At 41.0% G+C, this 25,092-nt stretch overlaps 1 protein-coding gene across 2 annotated transcripts in view; it reads left to right on the top strand.

Annotated features, from left to right (window-relative positions):
* LOC129184698 (low-density lipoprotein receptor class A domain-containing protein 4-like) overlaps nucleotides 1-25,092 on the top strand; it is a 39,233-nt gene that overhangs the window by 4,130 nt on the left and 10,011 nt on the right. Inside the window, exons 2-3 of one of the 2 annotated variants that reach the window (XM_054780876.1) lie at nucleotides 6,359-6,527; nucleotides 24,934-25,082. In XM_054780876.1, coding sequence (XP_054636851.1) covers nucleotides 24,975-25,082 — 108 coding nt within the window. In that variant the 5' untranslated portion in view covers nucleotides 6,359-6,527; nucleotides 24,934-24,974. The remainder of the gene's footprint in view (nucleotides 1-6,358; nucleotides 6,528-24,933; nucleotides 25,083-25,092) is intronic. The other variant, XM_054780875.1, reaches the window with a different exon arrangement.

The raw sequence follows: 25,092 nt of genomic DNA, 5'->3' as shown, positions 1-25,092 counted from the left end.
CTAAATGAATAAAGTAAAGCAGGTCACATGTCATAGATTTTCAACTTTAACTCCAACCGTATTTGTGCAAATGGATGTAGTCGAAGACGACTCGAGTTTCACTGACTCACAGGTCCTCTACTAAGACTCGAGTATCACCGATTAACGGGAACTTGGCAAAGACTCGAGTTTCACTGACTTGCAGTAAAGCACATTAGGCATATTAGCACTAGCATATTAAACATATCAGGAACCCACAGTAGACAATATCCGGCTAAATATAGCGCTACAACAGTCCTGATTGGCTAAGGGAGAAGCCGTCCATTGTGTTGTGAGCTCTGATTGGCTGTAGACCATTGTCAATCAATCTCCTTTGTGCCGTTTCCTGTTGTGGTGAAATGTCGCTCGCAAACTAGCTAACTGTGTGAGCTGCTTGCTAACTTCCAATGAACAACAGAAGAAGAAGAAGCTAAATGGCTAAATGAATCTTCGGTTCAAGGTAGGACCAGGAGGAGGACGACAGCAAGAGCAATATGTTTAACAGGGTACAAAAACGCTTCAGTACAGCCGAACGGCGCCAGGATGAAGAGGCAGGGGAGAGAAATACACGTGAGTCACTTTGGGTGTTTAAATAAGAGAGAAATGTGAGAAAATGTTCATGTCTGTCTGAGAAAAGTGTATAAAGTGTATGGTGAGGGCTTTACAACATACAGCCTTAGAACATATTTAATCATTGGAAACAAAGTTGACTACTTGGTGGATTTCACTATTTTGGGAACATATCCCCCGCCATAAATGAGGGAACACTTTGAATGGAACGTTATTTAAGAGCTCATTCGGTCTGGCATCTCTGCCGAGCTCAGCGGTTATCGCGGTGAGTAGCAGTGCTGAACTTGCCAGGCGTTAAGAAAGAGCTCCTTGTTTAAAGCCGCTCTTTAGAGTGGTGGCCTCTCCACACCCTCTTTTACTCCGGGAGGTTGACCCACAGAAGCACCGTGCTGGCTGAAGCTGGCACAGAGTCTGCATGATTCCCAGCACCTTTTCAAAATAAAAATCAACAGAAAGGCTCCAAAATAATCCAAAAACATATGGAAGACGTTCCATTAAATGATGGTCAGCAGCGTTGCACACATCTCAGGAGGGTCTAGCCCACCTGATGCATGCAAAGAGCTCCATTTTGGTGTCATGTGACCGCATGGCATTCTTCAGACAGGTCTGTAGTCTTCTTGACCAAGTGTCTTAATAACGCTTTTCTTGCTGGCTGTGCTCCCAACTCCCTTGACATCATCTACCAGCTCCTCCCTTGTCATTGTGGGCTGCTCCCTCACCTTTCTCACATGACCCTCACCCCACCAGGTGAAACCTTGCATGGAGCTCTGTTAGCCCATTGCAGTCTTGTGCAGGCGTATCATGTTATGTCAGCTTTTTGGTCTTGCCCAGCGTGCACAACCGCTAGGCCAAATTTTACAATTTGCACAAATACACTTTTTTTACACATTTGGACTATCTCATGTGCATCTGGATTCATCAAGCTTTAATAGAGAGCATATTATCTTTTGTGTACCCTTGGTGCACCCTTGACGTACCCTTGGTGTACTTTTGGTGCACACTTGGTGCACCCTTGGTGTACCCTTGATGTACCCTTGGTGCACCCTTGGTGTACCCTTGGTGTCTCACTGCACTGCTGCTTCCACAATAAAAAAATAAATCAAGCAGACGCGCTGGCGTGGAAGGACTGCACGGGAGAATGCTGACAAGTACGGACATGTTGTCATTTTAGTGTTTATGCTGGATCCTGAACAAGTAGATAACAATCACCACCATATTCCTGCATGAGCAGAAGATGGTAAGTACAGTAGGTGTGTGTGTGTTTGTGTGTCGACGGATGGAAGTGTAAACACGCAAGAGCAATTCGGTTGGCGGCGACATCGGCTGCGTGTGTTAATCCAGCTTTGAAAGACTCCGCCACAAACACTTGAACGTGCAAACAAGGTGCTTTCCATCAATTTCATGCAGGGGTTTCCAAAGTGTGGCTTGGGGGCCGCCTGCGGCCTGCGACAGTCCTTTTATTGGCCCGCAGCACATTCGAAAAATATAATTTAGCAAGACAACTGGAAAAACAAAAACAGAACAACAGCAAAAATAGAAAAATCAGCAGTAATTAAACAAACATAAAGTCAAAATATGAAAAAAGCAAGAAAAAGTCGTCATTTTACATGAATGGCATTATAAAATCATTTTAGAAGCATAGAGTTGAAATATACAAAAAAAACCTTCAATAATAATAATAATAGTAATAATAAGTCATAATATTATGTGAAACAAACAAAACGAAATAAAGTTGTTTTTGGAAAATTAGGGTGTGGAAAAAAAGTCATAATGTTATGGCAATAAAGTCAAAATATTACAAAAAGAAAGTGTACTGGGATTATTTAAGAATAAATAATTGTAAAATAAAAAAACAGCAAAAATTGGGAAAGAAGAGCAAAGTGTGAAGTTGATATTAATGATTGGTATTTGGTATTGGTATATATGATTGGCTGTAACTCATTTATTTATTTCATTACGTAAAATGTTTTAGTATAATTAACACACGTGCACCAGAGCAAGCACACCTGTCTCCGTTACGACGGCAGACGCAAGTACAGTGGAGCGTCCGCACACCGTCACACAGAGTCTGTCGCGCTTTTCTAACTTGATTGTGACCCGAACACATCAGCAGCAGTACAATTCCAACAGCATATACTGTATGTATGTATGTATGTATGTATGTACTGTATGTATGTACTGTATGTATGTATGTATGTATGTATGTATGTACTGTATGTATGTATGTATGTATGTATGTATGTATGTATGTATGTATGTATGTATGTATGTACTGTATGTATGTACTGTATGTATGTATGTACTGTATGTATATATGTACTGTATATACTGTATGTATGTATGTACTGTATGTATGTACTGTATGTATGTACAGTATGTATGTATGTATGTACAGTATGTATGTACTGTATGTATGTATGTATGTATGTATATATGTATGTATGTATGTATGTACTGTATGTATGTACTGTATGTATGTACTGTATGTATGTATGTATGTATGTATGTATGTATATATGTACTGTATATATGTATGTATGTATGTATGTACTGTATGTATGTACTGCATGTATGTATGTATGTATGTATGTATGTATGTATTTCCCACCTCCACACGTCTCTCGTCCCTTCATCCTGGGAACCACACTTCCTCATGCTCATTACAAGAACGCCAGATGCATTCAGGGACACTCCCAACATCACAAAAACAGCTTTACAATGCGTGTGTGTGTGTGTGTGTGTAAATAAACAGGAAGGTAAAGAAAAGCATAAAGTGGATATTCTTATCACTCTCTTCCTAACTCTTAGACTTAGACAGGCTTTATTGATACACAAGGGAAACTGCTTGGTTACAGTAGCTCAAATGCAGAAGAAAAAGACAAACACCCTTAAATAAAATGCAATGCAATGCAATATAAAAGTATAATCAAATCAAAAGAATATAAGATCATTATGAATTATTAATTGGGATGTACAATTTGTTGTATGTATGTAAGTATGCTGGAAAATACACTGAAAACATTTACCTTCAATGGCGTGATGTCTTTGAACGCAACCCCTCATAATAACACTCTTGAAAGTGTGATTGTGCTTCTAGTGTTAGACAAATAGATGTTTGACTTGTGTGCTATCTTTTAGCTTGATTGACATGTGCAGTTCATTTGGAGCTGCCAATACATCCAAATATACGACATCATTCATCCTTCCCTTCTTTAAATGCACACAGCTGCTAGTGGTGATTAATCATGATTAATGCATTTTAAAACGGTGATTAATCTGATTAAAATTTGTAACCATTTGACAGCCCTAGTTTTTTCATCTACAGTATATGACGAAGCTGAGATGAAATATATATACACAACTTGCTAGCATATCTATGTGTGTTGCTTTAAGCCAAGCTCACAACCGGACGTACGATTTTTTGGCCGTGCGATTTTTGACATTATTATTTCTATGTTATTTTTTGGGGGTGGTTGTTCATGGATAATGTAGTTGTGGTGACCATGAAGGAGTAAGATCTCGACACGCATGGTGGACGTACCAAATGGCAGAACGTGCGTTGGCCGCACTAATTCCGTAGGTGGGGTGCACGTGTGGCGCGCGACACACACACGGAATCCGCAAGAAAATTGACATTTTCCCCAAACCTGACACCAGCAGCTGCTGACCCTGCGACCCAACCTCGGATAAGCGGAAGAAGATGGATGGATGGATTTGTATTTGTTCTTCCTTTAGCGACTACCTAGCCGCTTGGAAGCTGCTAGCCCGGAAGCTGCTCGCCGCTTGCTCGTGTTGCTGATTAGGATTAGCACTCCTGCTCTGCGCAGCATGATGATTCTGTGTGAATTATTGATATAGGTCATGGTGTCCCACTATTGTGTACCCCCCCATCTGTCTGCCAGATTAACCCAGCAGCAGATCAGCTGGGCCCAGGCTATACAGGCTGCCAAAACCGTCTAAATGAATTCCGTGCCGTGGATGCTGTTTTTTTTCAACTTCAAGTCCCAGCCACGGAAGAATTGTGCATGATTGTGCGCGTGCTGCATTTTATTGTGCAGTGTTCGCATCTGCATGTCCGACATGTCAGAATATACTGGAGCTTTGCGATGCTAACATGGCCTGCTTCTTCGGACACTTGCTAAAGTGCTAAATCTTAAGGTACCAAGATATGCAAAATGTTAAAGCCAGGACTTAGCAAGCCAGGTCGCGCGACTGAGCTGACTTCCGGTTCCTGTTTCCATGTGTTAGCAAGCAAATAGGATGCTTACAAGGACGTTGTGTGAACACATTTGGACTCACGCAGTGTATTAAGAACACAACAAGACACGCACTATATTATACGCTAACCGGAGAATGTACGCAAGCCGAGGCAACATTTTGGCATCAATTTTCCACCAAAAAACCCGCTAACTGTGGCGTACGCTGACTGTGGTTCCACTGTAAACGTACTATTCAGAATGAAAATAGGTAGCAGTCAGTCTGGACATTTGTGGCTTTCTGGATTGGAATTTAATTGGATTTCCAGTATTACGTCTTTTATGGCGAGGGATAGGTTCCCAAAGTAGCCCGCAATAAGTGAAATCCGCCAAGTACCCAAGTTTATGTGTTTCCAATGATTATATATGTTTTAAGGCTGTAAAAGCCCTCACCATACACTTTATACACACTGAAAAAAACCCTTGTTGGATTTACTTAATTCAATAGTGGACATTGTTTGCACACAGATGATTTGCTTTGGTGGCAACTGAAACAATTGAGTTGAGTTAACACCATTTTTCACATTAAATAAACCTGTGTATTGTTGATACAATGTGATCAAAATGTGTTTTGCTTAAGTAATTTGAGGTCTAGTAGCATCTTGATAATTCACAATTATATCACTTTATTCCAACACTATTCAATAAATGTCTTCTAATACTATTTTTTTTACTTCAATACTATACTTTTTCCCCTCTATAATACATGTTTTATTATATTTTGGTGTCTATTACATGATTTCCAAAGACAAACCTTAAAACAGATTGTATTGTTCTTTTCAAAAGTGGTTGTCTGGAACAAAGAGTAACCTTTTAAAACAAAATGTCTAAAGTCACAGTAGGTAAAGAACTGAACTGGCGTTTCTGCTACACTGTAAAAAAATTCAATAGTGAACAAATGTCAGTTTTTCAATGTTTTATCAATTCAGTCTTGGCACAGAAAATAGATCATTTCTGTCGAAAAAAAGGTTACAGGCAACCATCTTACGAGAACAATACAAACGTGAGGTTCAACACCTCTGTCAAAATGAAAGTTGATCGTCATTTTAAACAATTCAACTATAGACAACTTTTTAAAATGAAAAACCTTAGTTACCAGTACCATTCCAGCAATGACTTATTTGAATGTGTAATACGCTTCTATAAACCCTCTTAATCACTAAACAGTTCACTTCAATCACTAACAATTTTTATCCCAATCAATTATAAAAATGAACACTTTCATTCAGGAATAAGAGCAACACAGTAGTGTAATAAATTCCAACACTGACCTTATTGGGACATCTTATTTCAAATAGTGTTCCTAAAAGTGTTCAAAGTTCTTCACTTCAATTCAAATCAACTAAACCTCCTTTTTTCTATATTTCTTCACTTTAAAAGATAAACAGAACTTAAAATTGAACAATGCTGCCAAAAAAAGCACAAAAAACGGTTCACATGACATGTTAAGTGAAGAATGGTTGAAGCAGATTTATACATTTACTGACAAGTGTTTTTCCTTGATGAACTCAAAGGCTTATTTCGAGAGCTGAGTCGCATCCAACTTTTGTATCACCTGGAGTGTGAAACGAGGAGGGCACCAGCGGGGCTGTTGCAATGGCCACATTATCCAGACCTTGAAGTACCACTACGCCCTCGATGATGACGTCAACATCAGAAAAGTCATTGGCTAGCGTCTTTCTGGTGACGTAGACTCCATGTCCTGTTAAAGATATAAAGGCTTCCAGATAAATAAGTGACATTTCTTGATAAATATACACACACACATATAAACATATACACACATACATACTGTATATACATACACACACACACACACATATATACACATACACAGCACCTTGCGTGCCCTCTCCTGCAGCTGCATTAAGAGTACGCCCTCCAAAGGGATACTTGTGATTTCCTGCTTCCTCTCCTGTTTTTTTATTTATACCGGCAGCATTTGTTACAAACATGAGGGTCAGCTATGCCATGAGCCTCTGATGGCTGCACGTTCCACTTTAGTGCCGCGTTATAGCACAGATGTTTGTCCATCTTTACCATTTATTTGATTCAGGATTTTCTGTTTTTCATATACAGCACTCTGGTCAGCTGAGGTTGTTTTTAAATGAGGACTACAAATACGTTTGACTTGACTAAAATAGTCCGAGTAGGCTAGCAAAGTCAACTGTGTACATTTTGTAATATAGCAAAGGCACAATCTCCTCACAAATAACACTCACCTTGTACTCCTGCACCAAGGTGTTGGGATTCCCATTCATAGAGATGCACAGTCCTTTTACGAGGGACTGCCTTCCAGCATCAGTGTCGTCCTAAAGAAAAGAGAGACATTTGAACCCACATTTCAGTAGCATAGTTTGCATGTGACACCAGCATCAACTCAATAATTTAAAACTACCTGTTTGGACCTGACGTATATGGCCTGGACTTTCTATCATCTCCAGAGATGATGTAAAAATCACAGAGGGACAGTGAATACATATTTTTGTTTTAAATCACTAGAGTCCTTTCAGTGGAATCAGTACACGCAGGTAAAGGAGTAGTTAGGATTTTTTGGCATGAAGTTGTGTGACATCTCCATCAGCAGTGTAGTCCATCAACAGTGACGGGATGAAGGGGGGGCCCTTCATCTCGTGAGCCGAGTCGTTGTCGTATTTCAGTGACGAGGAACGTAGTTCTGCTTAGTTGCTGGGTCATTTAGTCTGGCTTCTGAAAACGATATGCGTTCAAAGGAGTAATACATCTGCATAATAAAAATGCCTCCTCCTCAAAAAAAAAAAAAATAAAATCAGACCTCACAATTGCTCAGCCTTACTTTCTCCCCTGTCCTATCGCTGCACACCACCGCCTGTCCATTGTTGTGTATGTGTTTCAAAGTGTTTACATGGGCGGATGAAGACCACTGCGACGCAAGAACGCATTTTGTTTTGAGAAGCCAAACTCTTTACTTAAAGGGATGGTTGGGATGTTTTGACATGAAGTTGTATGACATCCCCATCGGCAGTAAAAATAGTAATCTAGTACAAAAAAATCCCAACTATCCCTTTAAGTGGCCCCAGCAACTAACCGGAACTACCTTCCTCAGCACCGAAATCCGACCAGAACTGGGCTCGTGGGACGAAGTGGGGGGTAAGTCACTGTTAATGGACGACACTGCTGATAGGGATGTCACACAAATCCCAACTAACCCTTTAAGTGTTGCAGTGAATGCACAACTCTTTTACTGACCTATTGAAATGCATACACATGTGATAGTTACATCAAAATCTTATGTTCTTATTCTTTCTTGTGTTTTCTTGTGTTTTCTTTCTTTTCGTGGGAGAATGAACAGAATAAAATTTTCATTGCATGGTATAACTGCTGTTTTACCATGCACATGACAATAAAACTCTCTTGAAAATATTTCTTTCTGTCATCGTGGCAGCCATTTCTTTCTATTTTGTTCCCTGCTCCCCTGATTGCTTTGCAAAGACTTTCAGCAGACTGTCAGTGAGGTCAAGCTGCGACAGAAGCCTTGATTGAAGTGGCGCGGTTGTGATGCGCTTGAATTCCGTGTTTATCTGAAATTATACGACATGATTTTCAGTGGAGTAGTCAACATTTTTTAGATGTTTCTAACATCAAAATGACACCTGCCCACCACATCGTGGCACAAACTGTGCAAGGTTGGTCATCTGAGTGAAGCTATGGAATATATGGAAGTATATCTTGACGTTGAGCAAAACTCTTACACATGACCACAATCTATGGCACAGCTAATCAGGGCATCATTTGGTAAAGTACCTGCAACATCCTACTTTCCGGAGGTGTGTGCGTAGTTTGTATTTGAGGCTCATTTTCCATCCTCCATAGCCACATTCACCAGATCACTGGAACACTTCACGCACCATTCACTGTAAAAGTGGAAACAAAGAAGGACTTTTGTCTCCTGAAGACAAAATGGTGTTCCAAAATGCATTTCAAACAGAAAATAGCAAGGTGAAGGTTCACAATAGTAAAAGAGTGACAGCATTCTGTTGTCACCACAAACTCACACCAGTCAACATTCTCCTGGTATTTTGTTGTCTCATACTCCAAAAAAAGTAATTCCAGTTTGTCGTCAGTCTAAACAAACCGGCCAAGTGGAAGACGACAAACTGTTATGCGTTCTTTCTTCTTCTTGGTGTCACGTGGTTGTGTCTGTGTATGTTACCAGCGCCACACGTAGGCGAACCTTGTGTATTGCATCGTTTTCACCCGGTAATATGTTCCCGTTTGGATGCGACTATTTACTAATCCTGAGACGGTTAAAAATCGTACTAACTTTAAGGTGCAGTTAGCATGCAATACAACCCGATGACCCGATCGTAAACCCAATCAAATAGAAGACCAAAGTATATAATCAGTGCCGCTGAGCGAACAAACAACTATTCACGATTCCCGCACAAATTCAAATGAAACACAGTGCAGAGTGACCAGGTTGGCCCGTCCAACAGTTTTGGAGCATCTATTAGAGCAATTAATAGCTGAGCAGTGTGCCGAGGACATGTTTTCAATGCATACTTTCTGGTTTCTGCTCCCTATCATGGCGGCCAAACCTGTGCCGGGCATAATCCGCAAGTGGATGCCGATCAGCTCTCCTGTTTTGGTTTACATGCCCACTTATGCTGCTTCAGAGAGCTTCCAATATGAACAGCTGAACCACGCTTCACAATTGATGTCAAAGTCAATGTAGTGAGAAAACCTGAGCGGAACCGAACAAAGTAATCTTGGAAAATGTATCTACCGCTCGCAGTTCATGCAAGACACGCTTTTATTGACAGCTCCTCCACACGGAGAGTTATGTGCTGCAGTGAAATGAATGCACTCATGTTCTGCACCACAGAGCCGTGTTTGTCAAAATTGTCCCCCAGCCGTGGGGGTGGCCGCTGCGGTGGCCAGAGAGTAGCTCCGCCACTGGAGTTGGGTTAGAGTTAGACTTCTAGAACGAATTAACCTCACTAACCAAGTTTCCACTGTACTAACAAAGCTAATAGCCAGCATGCTAACAGCTACCATGGCCGTATTTTGTGTGTACCCCATAAAATTTGGCCTCATGTGTCATGTGTGATATTTTGGCTGCATGGACTAGCCTGGCGCCATGGTTACCTCATATTTTGGGATATGTTGGCTTAGCTTTCGTATTGCAGACATGCTTTTTTTCAATACAGAAGAAGCCATGATCTGTGAAGAATAAGTATGAGCAGGAACAGCAGCCTCCAATGCTGCCATTGCTGGGCAGGCAGGCCCATAATTACCATCAACCGTGACTTGTCTCACATTTGACCAAACCAGAATCCATCATCATCATCTTCACAGAGTGGATTGATGAAAAATATATGTGTGTGTGTGTGTGTGTGTGTGCATGCACAGGCTTTGCTTGTATTGTACACATCTCAGATTCCATTCTGTGTGTGTTGGACCAGAGTTTAGCACATTGAAGTCGGTGCCTTCTTTTCATTCTCCACTCTTCACCTTGAGTTGAACTCCCTCAGTGATGCTAGCACATACAGTATCACGCAGCAGATGAACAAAGATGGAGGTGTGGGCGGAAGGGAGCAGCGTAGAGTGTTAGAAAGGCACAGAAGAATGTAACAATAGAAACATGCCAGGCTCTATACTGATTCATTTCATTAGCACTTAACCACATTCTAATGCAGGGGTGTCCTAACTTTTTGAAACATGAAAGGATGATATTTAGCAAAGCAACACATGTAGACATGCTCACAACGTCTACATATTTAATCTGCGCTTCGTCATTGTTCACATCCACCTCACTCTTTGCTCTTTGTCCCACTTTTGCTGTTGTTGTTTTTACATTTTCCAAATATTTCAGCTTTCTATTGAAATAATCTGGCAAATTTTTCTTCTCAAAATATTGTAACTTGATTCCCGTAATATTATAACTTTTTCCTCAACCTAATTTTCCAAAAATTTACAACTTGATTTTGTTTTGTTTGTTTCTCATAGTATTAAGACTTTTTAAAAAATAACATCTTTTTTCTTGAATATTTCAGCTCTATGTTACTAAAATTGCATTATTTATCCTCGTAATATTATGACTTTATTCTCGTTTTTTTTAATCCTCGTTAGAATAGGACTTTTTTCTCATAATATTTGAACTTTATTCTCGTAAAATTACAGCTGTTTTAAATTTTAAATTTTCCAACTATTTCAACTTTGTTCTTGTAATATTATGATCGTAATAGTTTTCCCACAGCATAATTTTCCAAAAATGTAAACTATGTTGTTTTGTTTGTTTTTCATATTACGACTATAAAAAATGTCTTTTGTTCATATTTCAACTCTATGCTACTAAAATGACATTATATTTCCTCATAATATTACGACAGTGTTGTCATAAAATTATGACTTTTTCTCGTTAAATGACAACTTTTTCCTCTGAATGTATTGACTTTATTGGAATAAAATTACTGCTGATTTTTCCATTTTTGCTGTTGTTGATGTTAAATTATATTTTTAGAATGTGCCATGGGCCAATAAAAAAAAGCAGGCTGCACTTTTTTTGGGGGGGGGGATAAGAGGGGGACAAAAAAAAAAGAGACAAGAGACAAGGACAACAGCAGCAACAACAATTGTGACAACAAGAACAGAACAACAGAAACATACAGAACTACATCTGCAGCTGTCCTTTCTAGTAGTTTCCCTGTCTGCAACTGTTGCTCAGCACCATACCAAGTTCATCCTGGACCATGGCCTCGTGTTCTGGGAAGGAGGTGCTCTTCAGCACCTCCACAGCGAGTAGGCGACCCAGAGGAGGAAGGGACTTATGGAGCAACTTATCAACACGAGCGTGGTTGTTTGGCCTTGTCGGCTCAGCACAATTAGATAGCATGTGGAAGACATGCCTTTATCTGGAGAGTAAGAAAATAAAACCTTTATGGACAGAATTTCTAGGCCCAGCCAGAGTGTTGAAGGGATCCGGTTGGGTGGCTACAGGACTGCTTCTCTGCCTTTTGTAGATGATGTGGTCTGTGATCTTCAGCTCTCATCTTCGGTTTGTAGCTAAGCAAAGCAAAGTGGCCGGGATGACAATCCGTACCTCCAAAATCTGAGTCCGTGGTTCTCGCTTGGATGAGGGTGGAGTTGGGGATGAGATCCTGCCCCAAGCGGAAGAGTTTAAGTACCTCGGGGTACCTTGTTGAAGCCACATCTATTTTATCTGGTTCTCTATTCCGGGTTTTTAATCTCCTTATAACCAGCGCGCAAGGCAACATGATCATCTTGTAGTACCTTGATATCATCTTGTAGTGCCTTGGTATCCTTGCACAGTGCTCTATTTTCCTCCTTAATGTTTATGACTTCATGGTGGATCTCAGAGAATCTCTTCTTGAGGCTGTTGTTCTGCCATTGTACATTTCCAATCTGTGTTAGCAGGTCTCTTTGATCTTGCCTTATTTGTGCTGCAGTTTCCTCCTGTAGCTCTTACATCTCCTCTTTCAAGGCGCAAAATAACATCCAATGTTTGTCATCTACAAGTTCATATGGTTCTGGACCCCGAATTTCCATTATAAATATGAAATATGAAATCCTCCTCATCCAACAGTCAGAATGTCCTCGTTGCTAGGCAACCACTTTGAGCTTCAGCAGTTAGCCGGTTAGCTTGACTTGCCAGCAGCTTTCAGCACTTGTAACTTGTTTATTTAAAAAATAATCTGTACCTCTCGCCTGTCCGAATTCAAGTTGAGGGTGTCAGCAAGCTGTTCTGATCTTGTGTTCCCGAAGTGTGGAAAGCACCGAAATTGTTCAAAACTCTTGTATCGACAGCAGACCTCTTGCCATGTGCGTCCTTTCCAGTCAACAAAAAAAAGGATGGAATGCAACCTGGACAGGCGGCTTCTACATTGATGTGGACTCAATCAGTCTATCGTGGTGAGCCGAAAGGCAACACTCTCGATATACTGGTGGCCCTACGTACCTACCCTCACCGATGGACATGAGCTTTGGGTGGTGACCAAAAGGACAAGATTGGGGGTACAAGCGGTGGAAATGAGTTTTCTGCGTAGGGTGGCTGGGCTCCCCCTTAGAGATAAAGTGAGAAGCACTGTCACCCGGGAGGAACTGGGAGTAGAAGTGCTGCTCAGGTGGGTCAGTCAGGATGCCTCCCGGATGCCTCCCTGGGGAATTATTCATATTCGTGAGGCTTCTATATTACATTATGATTGGACAATATTCTCTGTGTTTCCTGTGTACTCTTCCAACATTGAAGAAGTCATTCATAGCTATGCTGTGTTTTTGCTGCAGTTCATCATTCCATGAATACCCAACCCTTGATGTTGATTGCTTTACAGTAGTCTGATGGCCAGTTAGGTTGATTGACAGGTGATACCATGCTGGCCACTCGTGATATACCATATTTTCCGGAGTATAAGCCGCACTTTTTTTTCAGTTTGACTGGTCCTGCGGCTTATAGTCAAGTGCTACTTATATATCAATACTTGATTGAATGTTGAAGTTAAAGCGGGGTGGTGGTTGTTCTTTGGTGTCACATACTGGTTGCAATAATTAATTGAGTTGAGCTTGTTGTGATCAGTTAGGCACAGCAATTGATTGTTACAGACCCTACTGCACGCTGTTTGTAACGGAATGCTTTCTAATATGGGCCGGCACGGCTAGGTGGTAGAGTGGTCATCTCCCAACCTCAAGGTTGTGGATTCCATCCTCCGTCCACTCATGATCGTGTCCAAGTGTCCTCGGGCAAGATACTGATGCTGCGTCATCAGTAGGTAAACATGCTAACAGTGCCAAAGAGCTTTGAGCGCCTTGGAGGTGGAAAGTGCTGTACCAGTGCAAGACCATTTACCATTTAATACATTACTGTCTGTAAGTAATGTGCTATATAGAACGATAATGATATGACGCCCGTGTGGATTGAGAAAGACAGCAGTGCTGTTTCATTAGGACACTGAGTATGTCTCGCTCGAGATTGTAGCTGCTGCGTCAGCCACTGACTAACTAAATACACACGTATGATTTTCAGTCTATTTTCATTCATGTCGGTGTTCAAATACGTCTGTTTGATATGTTTCTACACACCGGGATGTGTCCAGGCATGATATCAAAACTTGATTTATTGTCATGAGAAAACATGGCACAGGTGTTAAGAGGATGACACTGTGTCTATTTATAGCTGAGAGGGTTTAGTGATAATTAATTCATGAATGCATGCTGCTTCTTGCAGCTACATACCTGACTTGTCCATGAGCATTGTCGGCATGTCTCAAGATTTGCTTTGCTACTCGCTTGCACGATTGTTTAGCAATGGATGATTGCTACATATTACATTTTGGATGTCCTTTTGCTTTCTTGTCTTGTTTTGAAAGCAGTAGGAAGGATATCAGCTAACAGGACATGAAAAAGCACACAGTGTCCAAAGTCCTGCCGGTGTTGTTGCTTGGGGAGCGGATGAGGAAAACCCTCATTGCCAGTCAACTGTTTGAGTTTGAAACACGCCACAACATACTACGACATGCTACGTCACCTGCATGGTTGCACCCTTAATATAGACACAGTGGAACCTTGCTTAGTGCAAGCCTGTTTCGCCATCGAGGGCCACGTAGTGAAAAATGAAAGGATGCAACTTTGCCACTTTGATATTTTGTCAAGCAACACATGTAGATATGCTAACAACTTGTATATATTTCATCTCAGCTTTGTCATATAGCTGAAAAGGCACATTATTAATATCAACTTCAATCTTTGCTTTTGCTTCCCCCATTTTTGGGGTTCCAAATATTTAAACTTTCTTCTTAAATAATCCTGTAACATTTTGACCTTATTCCCATAATATTGTATTCTTTTTCCCCAAACTTATTTTCCAAAAACAACTTTATTTTGTTTGTTTCTCATAATATTATAACTTTAAAAAAATTAATATTTAAACTCTGTGCTACTAAAATGACAGTATTTTTCCTCATAATGTTACAAGTTTATTCTCGAAAAATTGCAACTTTTTTCATGTTAGAAAACAGCTTTTTTCTCTTAATTTTTGTTTTACTTTATTATTGTAAAATTGCAGCAGTTTTTTCCATTTCTTCTGCTTTTTCTTTATTTCTTTCTTTATTCTTGTAACATAACTTTTTCCGCAAGCAAATTTTCCAAAAATGATAACTTTATTCGTTATTTTGTTTGTTTCTCATAATATTACGACTTTAAAAATTATTTCTTTAATATGTCAACTTTATGCTACTAAAATAAAAACAAAAATAATTTTTCCTCTCATTAGAACTTTATTTTCGTAAAATTGCAACGTTAGAATACACCTTTTTTCTCTTAATATATTGACTTTACTCTGCTAAAATTGAAGATGTTTTTTTTTTCCATTTCTGCTTATTATTATTGTTTTTTACTTTCTGACTATTTCAACTTTCTTCTCCTAATTGTGATTTTATTCCCATAATATTTTGACCACATACTCGTAACATTAAAACTTTTTCCGCAACCTTTATCCGTTATTTTGTTTCTTTTTCATAACATTACAACTTGAAACAAACAACTCCTTTCTTTAATATTTCACCTTTATGCTACTAAAATGATATTATTTTTCCTCATAAAATTACAATGTTGTTCTCGTACAAGTCGTATAATTCCTTTTCCCGTTAGATTACAACTTTTTGTCTTTTAATGTTTTGACTTTAATCTTGCAAAATCACTGCTGATTTTTCCATTTTTGGTATTGCTGGGTTTTTTTTTAGTTTTGTTGTTATATTTTTTGAATGTGCTGCCGGCCAATCAAAAAACAGCCACGGGCTGCACTTTGGTCACCTTTGGGTTAGCGCATCATTCAAATCTTCCAGAAAGTGCGACACCATGTCTGAAAGTACCCCAGCCGAACCAATTTTCCCCATAAGAAATAATGTAAATCCAATGAATCAGTTCCAGACACCCACAAATGTTAAAACAAAACCTGTTTTTATAATTCCTTAAACTCTCAAACTGCTCTTTGGGGGTCTTTGACTCCATGTTTCAAACGTGTCAGACATCGTTGAATCTGTAAGTAAGGACCGCGAATTGAACATACAAAATGTATGACACACACACACACACACACACCGACCCAGGTTGAACCCGGTCAACATGTACAAACACGCTTTCTAACCCTGACATTAGTCTGACCCTTCCAGTCTGGTTCAGTCGCTCAGTGAAGGGGGAGGGGTGTCTAGACACGATCCTGCCTGTCTCGTTCTGATAATCCACACACACACACAGGCGCACACACACACACACACACACAAACACACACCTGGGAGACTGGCTGTGCGTGTGCAGGAGTGTTTGTCCATGTCTGCTCGGCAGGAGCCAAGCGTCACATCACTGACAAGATGAATACACAGCCCCCAAACCCCCTACTTTTACTTTCTACTGCTTACTACAGCCTTGGAGTATTGATAATACACATCATATTGTAATATCCTCATGTGTCATGTCTCTCATGTCCTCGGTACGCTATGGTACGTGCGTGTAGGTTGTCAGCCATCCAGGTCACGCTTATCCGCAAAGGCTGAATGGAAGAAACTGGACTCTTCTTGTTTGTTGACTATTTAGAGTCTCCAAAAGCCAGAGAAAACCCACACAGAGATGCCCAAACGGAGATACGTACAAACGCAGATCTTCCAGGTCCCTTGACTGCATGGCCAACATGCTAACCACTAGGGCCGCTGTGCGTCTCTACACTGCTCTTGTTTTGATCATTGACTACTTCTCCGACAGCCATGTGGTCCCAAGAAGCGCAAAGAAAAGCTAAGATAAAGAAACAGCAAAGACAATAAATGTATTCTCTCTTTTTGGAACCTCTCAAGCCGGGCTTGAAGTGGTTAAACATTCTGGGTGCGCAGTCTGCACCATTCACTGACCTGAGGGTGAGAGGTGTGCGTCCCGTTGTTCGATCGCTGTTGACTACCTGCACGTGTAGATTTTTGTGGACACTTTTTTTTACAATCCTCCTGGGAAGCTCACCGATCCATGGAGAATTGACTGCAATCATCAAAATCCTGGCAGCCCCCCCAGGTGGCTCTGTCAAAAGCAGACCCTGGACTTGGTCTCAACAAGGATTTAGCCCTGGGGTGGGCAAAGGTTTTGACTGGTGGGCCACAGTGGGTTGTAAAATTAGGCAGGGGGGGGGTCAAGCCAGAAGCAGATGGAAAAAACAGGGTTAGGGTGATTGAATTTTCCGGGTTTTTACCCAAAATGTACGAGAATAAAGGATAAAGTATGAACTTGAAAACGCTGGAGATCAAACAGTATGCAAACTTTGGGCCATTAGTTGTTTTTTGGACGAGTATTTACTAGTTACTGGGGTCCAGATGATCTCCCCCCTCCTTGAATCATCTGCGTACCAACCTCCACAATCAAATAAAAACACCAAGAAGGAAAAAACAGCCAAATGCCGTATAAAACATGTTTCTCCGTACCTCATCGTCATACAGGCTCGTAAACAAACCCCCACTCTGCTTTGTACCAAAGCCTCGTTTTCTCAGATCTGCTGTGACGCAGATGGATGACCGTCATGACACTGGAAAGCTGGTTGGTGATGGTTGTAATAAAATCATTTAGAAGAGTTGTGCCGAGTCCATGGTTCTCGCTCGGAAAAGCGTAGAGTGCCATCTCCGGGTCGGGGATAAGCTCCTGCCCCAAGTGGAGGAGTTAAAGTAACTCAGCTTCTCGTTCACGAGTGAGAGAAGGATGGAACGCCAGATGGACAGGTGGATTGGTGCAGCCTCTGCAGTGATGTGGACTCTGCATTGGTCTATTGTGATGAAGAGGGAGCTGAGCCGAAAGGCAAAGCTCTCAATTTTGGATCTACGTTCCTACGCTCACCTATGGTCATATGCTTCGGGTAGGGACCAAAAGAGCAAGATGGCGGGTACATGCGAACAAAACTAGTTTCCTCCGTAGAGATGAGGTGAGAAGCACTGTCATCCGGGAGAAATTCAGAGTAGAAGTCCAGGATGCCTCCCGGACCCCTCCCTGGGGAGGTGTTCAGGGCACATTTGACCGGTAGGAGGCCTCAGGATCCGCCAGGAGGAGCTGGACGAAGCAGCCGGGGAGAGGGAAGACGGGGCTTCCCTGCTTAGGCTGCTGCCCCCGCGATCCGACCGCGGATAAGCGTAAGAAGGTGGATGGATGGATGGAAGGTGGGCCGTACGTGGACCGTGGGTCATAGTTTGCCCATGCTCGCTGTGTGGCACTGATGATTAGCAATGCGTTCCTCTGTAGCGAGACTGATTTGCCTGAGCTCAGTCTTCATGTCTGAGCTGCGTTCACACGTCTGACACCTCCTGTCGCTCCTCTTTCATATTCTTTCTTCCTCTTTTAACACTTGTTTCCTCTTCCTGTCAGTCCCTCACGCTCTGTGTATACCGTACATCTCTCTCTGTGTAAGTGTGGCTGCGTTTCATTTGGTCTCTCGTCCTGTTTTGTATCTCTGTGCCACCATGCGAGTGCAAGAGTGTGTGCATGCCAGCTAGGTCGCTGCCATGGCGGCCCGACAGCTCCAGGCTTTGTTGATCACGGCGCCATGCTGAAGTGTTACCATGGCGACAGCAGATAGGGTGGTGTGTACGAGTGTGTGTGGGGGGGCAGCAGGCTGTGAACTCAGCAGGCCTCTAGCTTAGCTGGCGCTCTCAGGAGAATCGAGTTTAAGCAAAAAAAAAAAAGCGTCTTTATTTTTGCTTCAGTTTACCTTCGGCATGCTTTATAGCGCAGCCTGTTTGAGGAGGACTGAATTTAGGTTAAGCACCAAGAACATGGAGACAAGGGATGGGGCCGATCCAATCCAGTAATTCAGGAAATTGCAGATACCGCCTTCGGAGAAATCCCATCCAGATGGTATCCTTGCAAAATGCTCTAGCTAGCTCAGCTAAAGTATGTCTTTCCAGAGTGCGGAGCTGCTCCTGTAAGTTACTAATCCTCGCCTGCATGGCGCCAAATAAACTACATTTCATATCAATATCACCAGAGGAGGACAAGGAATCGCTAAGTTAGAAAGAGAAGCCATGCTAACCGCTAAGCTAGCTTGAATGTACAATCGTCCCTCCCCACTTGGTGGTTTGAATTTCCCGGCTTCACACTATCATTGTTTTTGAACCATTTAAGGGTTTAGTTATTAGTCCAAAAATATGCTTATTTAAATATATTTGGCATATTGCATGCCTCAATGCAGCATTTTCAATCATAAAAATGGCTAAATGAAGTAAAATACAAATATAAGGCGCATTCAAAGAAGTTGTGGTGATATGTAGTATTCTACACTGGTCACTAGGTGTCAGTAATGTTACATTGATGAGACAAAAGCCACCAAAGGAAGTATGCTGTCCAGAAAACTCTCCCAATGCTAATTTGAGTCTATGTTATGTCTTATTTATGTTTAATATGTCTTATTTTCTCTTATTATGTCTCCTATATTGGGTAATAGGAGTGTAAAGGTGACTATAGGGGTGCTATTTCATGTCTAGAGGGCTTTTTGTCACGTCCTGTGTTATTCCTTGCAGTGGGAACAGGGCTTCCATGTGCCGAAACCACGGGCATGAGCTGTGTTGCCAAAAGTCGTGCAACCTAACCACGGCGGCATAGCTAGCAGTGACTTTAGCTGCCTAATTAGCATCAAGCGGCACCGGTGTGATGAGACGTGTGCCCTCGTGGAGTAATTAATTAATTGATTAATTGAACGATTAAAAAAACAAGATTGATCATTTTGACGGCCTTGGATAAATTGACGTGTGCATATATGTAAGCCTGTTTTTTTCCCTCGTTTCTCTGTATGGACGGGGAAAGTGAACCCCCTGGCAGCCTTTGTCTCAGTCCGTGGAGGCGGGGCCTGTACTGAATGGATACACAGAGTGCTAGCAGTTAGCAAGTTAGCAAGCAAACTCTAATATGAATGAAGGCACAAAAGCCATACTTTCTAACCTGAATGCCACAACTCCAATGTGGAGGTGCAGCAGAGCCTCCGTCCCAACGGTCAACGTTTACTGAGGCGGCGGAGTAAATATAAAACGAAACAGCGCAAAATGGTTAACCCGCCACCACAGATATGTGGACCAGCTCAAATATGACCCCCTACATTAGTTTAACAATACACTACATGACAGCGTGTGTGTGCGTGTGTGTGTTTTTTATTGTTTGTTGTGTTTTTTTTTCTGAACAGAGACAGGGTCTACACAGGCAGCTAATGTGGCGCACACAGGTACACTAGTCTAGCGTACCATATAGTGGTTCAAATGTGAATTACCTCTCTCATCTTTATAGACGATCATTTGTAGCACAATTATCGACCAGCAAAATGTGTTTCACACGGCTTTGCGGCTATCCAACTAATGTGTAAGCACATAATGCTATTTAAGGACATTTTCCACATGTTAACGTGAATATCATAACTTTAATCAGTCGCAAATGTCATCGGAGTGACACTACACTACACTGTGCAGCTTAAAACGCATAGTAGATGACAAAATACACTAAAGTAGCATGATTTAGTGAAAACATTGTACTCATGTGAACGATTCCTTCAAAGGGATGCACATTTACAAGATTTACTCCATTTACAACTCTACTCCTAACCCTTTCTTACCCTAACCCCTAACTCTTAACCCTAGCCCCGAACCATAACCCTCCCGAACCCCTAACTCTGTCTAACCCTAACCCCTAACCCTTAACCCGAAGGGTTAGGGACCTTAACCCTCCATAACCCCGAACACTAACACATTACAGTAACATTAGTGACACCTAGTGACCAGTGTAGAATACTACATATCATCACTGCGTCTTCTGAATGCCTTATATTTGGATTTTACTTCCTTAAACCATTTTTGTGCTTGAAAATGCTTCTCTGAGGCAAAACATACCTACAATTTGCTTAAAAATTCCTATTTTTTGACTAATAATAATGAAAAATCTAAGCCACAAAATTCAAATTACAAAGTCGCAAGGGATTACTGTACTGCAATACCGCATTTCACAGTAACCGCCAGTCTACTATAACAGTGGGTGTTATTTTCTATCATGGTAGCAGGAAACAGGATGCGGTTGGAGAAGAAATGTAGAACATGAAAGACGATTTGTGATGGTTTTAGAAGACAATCGCCAGGCAGTGGAAAGTATGTGCTTTTATTGATGGCCTCGCTTGTGTAATGTTTGTGCGCTCCTTGTGCACTGCGAGGAGCTGAGATTGAGTGTGGTTGTGGTAAATGAGCATCCTGTTAAATGTAGGATAAAATTCCTGCTATGGGTCAGGTGGAGAGATGTGAGGAAGCAAACATCTTCATCAAACAGAAGTATCGTAGGTCGTTCGAGCGCAGATGATATGTCTTACTCAGAGAGCAAGAAGTGTGCTTCCTCTAAAGATAGCCGTTAGCCTCGTTCCGCTTTCAGGCCCGACGTGGGCGAGAATGCCTCAATAGTCACACAAAATATTTCATGTTGCCATCAGGAGCTCGTTTGCTGCTAGTCAGTAAGTATAGCGCAAAGACTAACCACCCAGTCAGCATGTGCTAGTATTCAACTGGATGAAGCAATGGACTGCTGGTGTCCACGACTCACATTTTGTATTTCAGGATGCATTTCTTTCTACTGTTCTTTCATTATTAACTGAAAACCTGAATGAAAAGCAGGCTTGCGGGCACCTCATGTGGTCGTGGGGGCTACCTGGCTCCCGCCGGCACCACGTTGGTGACCCCTGACGTAGACCTTGCAGGGTGACGCTGAAACGCTGAATTGAAGTGTAGAAGTGTCTTAGAAACGTGTTGAAATCTATTCACCGACAGACGATCGAACCAGCAACCATCACACACGATGGTTTCACATGGAATGTGAAATGTAAAATGAATTTCCACCAGTAAACCTTTGCACTGGCAACATTCACCTTTCAAAATGAAGAAGTAGTTAACTGGAAGTCAGCAAAGTGAGACAAGTAAGAGTATGCTAACGTGCTAACTTGCGGGCAGCGGGGTGGCCTTGCTGTGCAGGAGGAAGGCTTGCAGCAGACAGCAGGCTGGTGTTTGGACAAGGTGTGGATTAGTCTTGTAATAACAACACATTGCTGCTGCACGCTCTTCTTTATGGACGCACTCTCTCATCCTCCTCACCCTTCCTTCCTCTCTCCTCAACTGCTCCTCCAGCTTCCTTCCTCACTCGGCATGGGGGCCGCTATGAGATTTTGACGGTATACTAAGAAATACTTTCAAGCATTGAAATGGCTAAATGAAGTAAAATACAAATATGCAGTCAGGCATTCAGATGACCCAGTGATGATATGTAGTATTCTACACTGGTCACTAGGTGTCACTAATGTTACATTGATGACACAATAGCCAATGCTAACGCGTGAGTCTGTTATTTATGTCTTATATGTCTTATTTACTCTTATTATGTCTCCTATATTGGGGAATAGGCGTGTAAAGGTGACTATAGGGGTGTTATTTCTTGTCTAGAGGGCTCTAATAATGTTAAAAAAGTGTATTTAGAAGGTGTTGAATATGTTTTCTATGTCTTCCATCCATCCATCTTCTATGCCGCTTATCCTCACTAGGGTCGCGGGTATGCTGGAGTCTATCCCAGCTGACTTTTGGCGAGAGGCGGGGTACACCCTGAACTGGTGGCCAGCCAATGGCAGGGCACATATAGACACCCAATCATTCACATCCACATTCTTACCCATGGACGATTTAGAGTCGCCAATTAACCTAACATGCATGTTTTTGGAATGTGGGACTGGAGTACCCTGAGAACCCACGCACGCACGGAGAACATGCAAACTTGTTTTGTATGTCTTCTATGTCTTATTTTCTTTTATTACGTCGACTATATTGGGTAAAAGGAGTGTAAAGGCGACTATAGGGGTGTTAGTTAATGTCTAGAGTGCTCTAATGATGTTAAAAGGTTTATTTAGAAGGTGGCAAACAGGTTTTCTATGTCTTATTTTCTCTTATGTCTACTATTTTGGGTAATAAGAGTGTAAAGGTGACTATAGGGGTGTTATTTCATGTCTAGAGGGCTCTAATAATGTTAAAAAGCGGATTTAGAAGGTTGTCAACAGGTTTTCTACACTCTATCTATGATAATATTCAATTTTCACGGTCAGCTCTGGAACCAATGAACTGCAAGAATACGCAAGCACTCCACTTGTGGCAGACATTACTTGCTCGCTCGGGTGCACGCCGACTCTCCACACATCACGAGTGCATGACATGTGTCAGAGTTCAGACAAGGTCGTGTCCTTAAGAACAAAGTGACGGCACAACAAACGTGTCCCGCTGCACACAGACAGGACGAAGAACTTGTTTGGGAGGTTGAAGGGGTTGCACGTCATGCATTTAGGGATGGAGTTTGACTTATGATGCCCCCTGCTGGCCAGTAAGGGTTAAAACCAGCAGACTGATTTTAGTGTTTTTTTTAGCCCTGCGGATGAAAATGAAACCATTACACCGGACATTTCTGATGTTATTTTGCAGCAGAAAACTTTCCCATTCTTGTCCATTTTTATCAACAAAATCATTTTAGTATGAATTTATCTCCATTTCCTGATGAAATGAAATATCAATTGCATTACATATACTGTATTATTTAGTATATGATAGAAATCATATATCTAAATATTCTATATTAATTATCATTATGTATATGATCGATATATGATCTATAATCAATAATCAATATATGATCTATAAATGATCATATACGTATTATGCATGCATGCAGTATAAATCATTGTACTGTATTTGTTCATAAGGATAGAAATACCATACTGATCCATATACAGTGTGTGGACATATAACATAAAACACATACAGTATACCAAAAAAATTTTTAATTTTAAAAATAAATCATAACTGTAGAAGTAATTCAAATGAAATAACAGTAAAATTGTATTATGTACAGTATAATTAATATAATTAGCTTCTAAATAAAATCCAATAAATAAATTAGAGAAGAAAATATTTGTATTATATTATGATTATATATATTAAATACAACATTTTACTTATGCATGTACAAATACCGTGTTGAGTGTCCCTAAAAGTCTGGCCATATCATAGCATATATTATATAATATATATATATATATTATATTTACAATATACCAACAAACTTTCATTCCACGAAGAATTCATTAGTGAGAGAAAGAACAAATTAGGCTTAAAATCATTCAAATGAAATCCTTGTAAAACTGTCTTGGATACAGAATAATGGATAGAATACAGTTAGAATTAAAAACAATACAAAAGAAATTAAATTCAAAAGAAAATATGTATTTATATGATGTGTATTACATTTTACTGATGCTTGTCCTTATAATGATATCAATATACCAACAACATTTCTTTTCATTAAGAATGAATGATTTATAATCATTCAGATGAAATAATTGTAACACTGTACTGGATAGAATCTATAATCAATAGAATACATTTACAAGTAAAAATACATGAAAAAAGCTGTTCATTTATATGACAAATATGAAATACATTTTATTTATGCTTGTATAAATACCACATTGAGTGTCCTCAAACTCATAATATACTAGGGATGTCATCTGCCGAGCCGCTGGATTTTGCTGTATCGCGTTGGTAACTCTGGGCCACACTCCAACACGGTAGGTGCGGTTATGCACCTCAAACCCGGTTGCCATTCGACCACCGCCACCCGCAAGAAGAACAAAAGGCAGCACCACCATGCAGACATGTCCCGGACTGTTGTGTCATGGTGCGGGGAACTCGCACAGGAAGTGCTGCTCTTACCGCTGGTTGTTTATACTACGGACCGTCAATAAATTACTATTACACTGAAGAGAGTTTGTTAAAAAACAAAAAAATCACGTTATCCACAGGGAAATACTATGCTAACCACAGAGAAATAGTATGTTAACCACAGGGAAATACTATACTAACAACATAGAAATACTATGCTAACAACAGAGAAATATTATGCTAAGCCATGTGACACCTGCAATTTAATTTAATATGTACTTATACCACCATGATACTGAAAACATGACTGTGTGTGTGTGTGTGTGTGTGTGTGTGTGCCTGGATTTGCCTCTCTCTTGTTTGTGTAGCTGAAGTGGAGTTTGTTCAGATTGTGGTGATCATTGTGGTGATGACGGTGATGGTGGTGGTCATCGTCTGCTTGCTCAACCACTACAAGCTCTCCATCTTCATCACCAGGCAGAGCCACGCCCGCCGCCACCACCGTGCCCTGCAGCAGGTCGGTACCC

Source organism: Dunckerocampus dactyliophorus, chromosome 7 (genome assembly GCF_027744805.1).
Source record: "Dunckerocampus dactyliophorus isolate RoL2022-P2 chromosome 7, RoL_Ddac_1.1, whole genome shotgun sequence".
Classification (NCBI taxonomy): Eukaryota; Metazoa; Chordata; class Actinopteri; order Syngnathiformes; family Syngnathidae; genus Dunckerocampus; species Dunckerocampus dactyliophorus.
The sequence above is the reverse complement of the archived record's forward strand: the minus strand, read 5'-3'. Positions and strand labels throughout refer to the sequence as shown.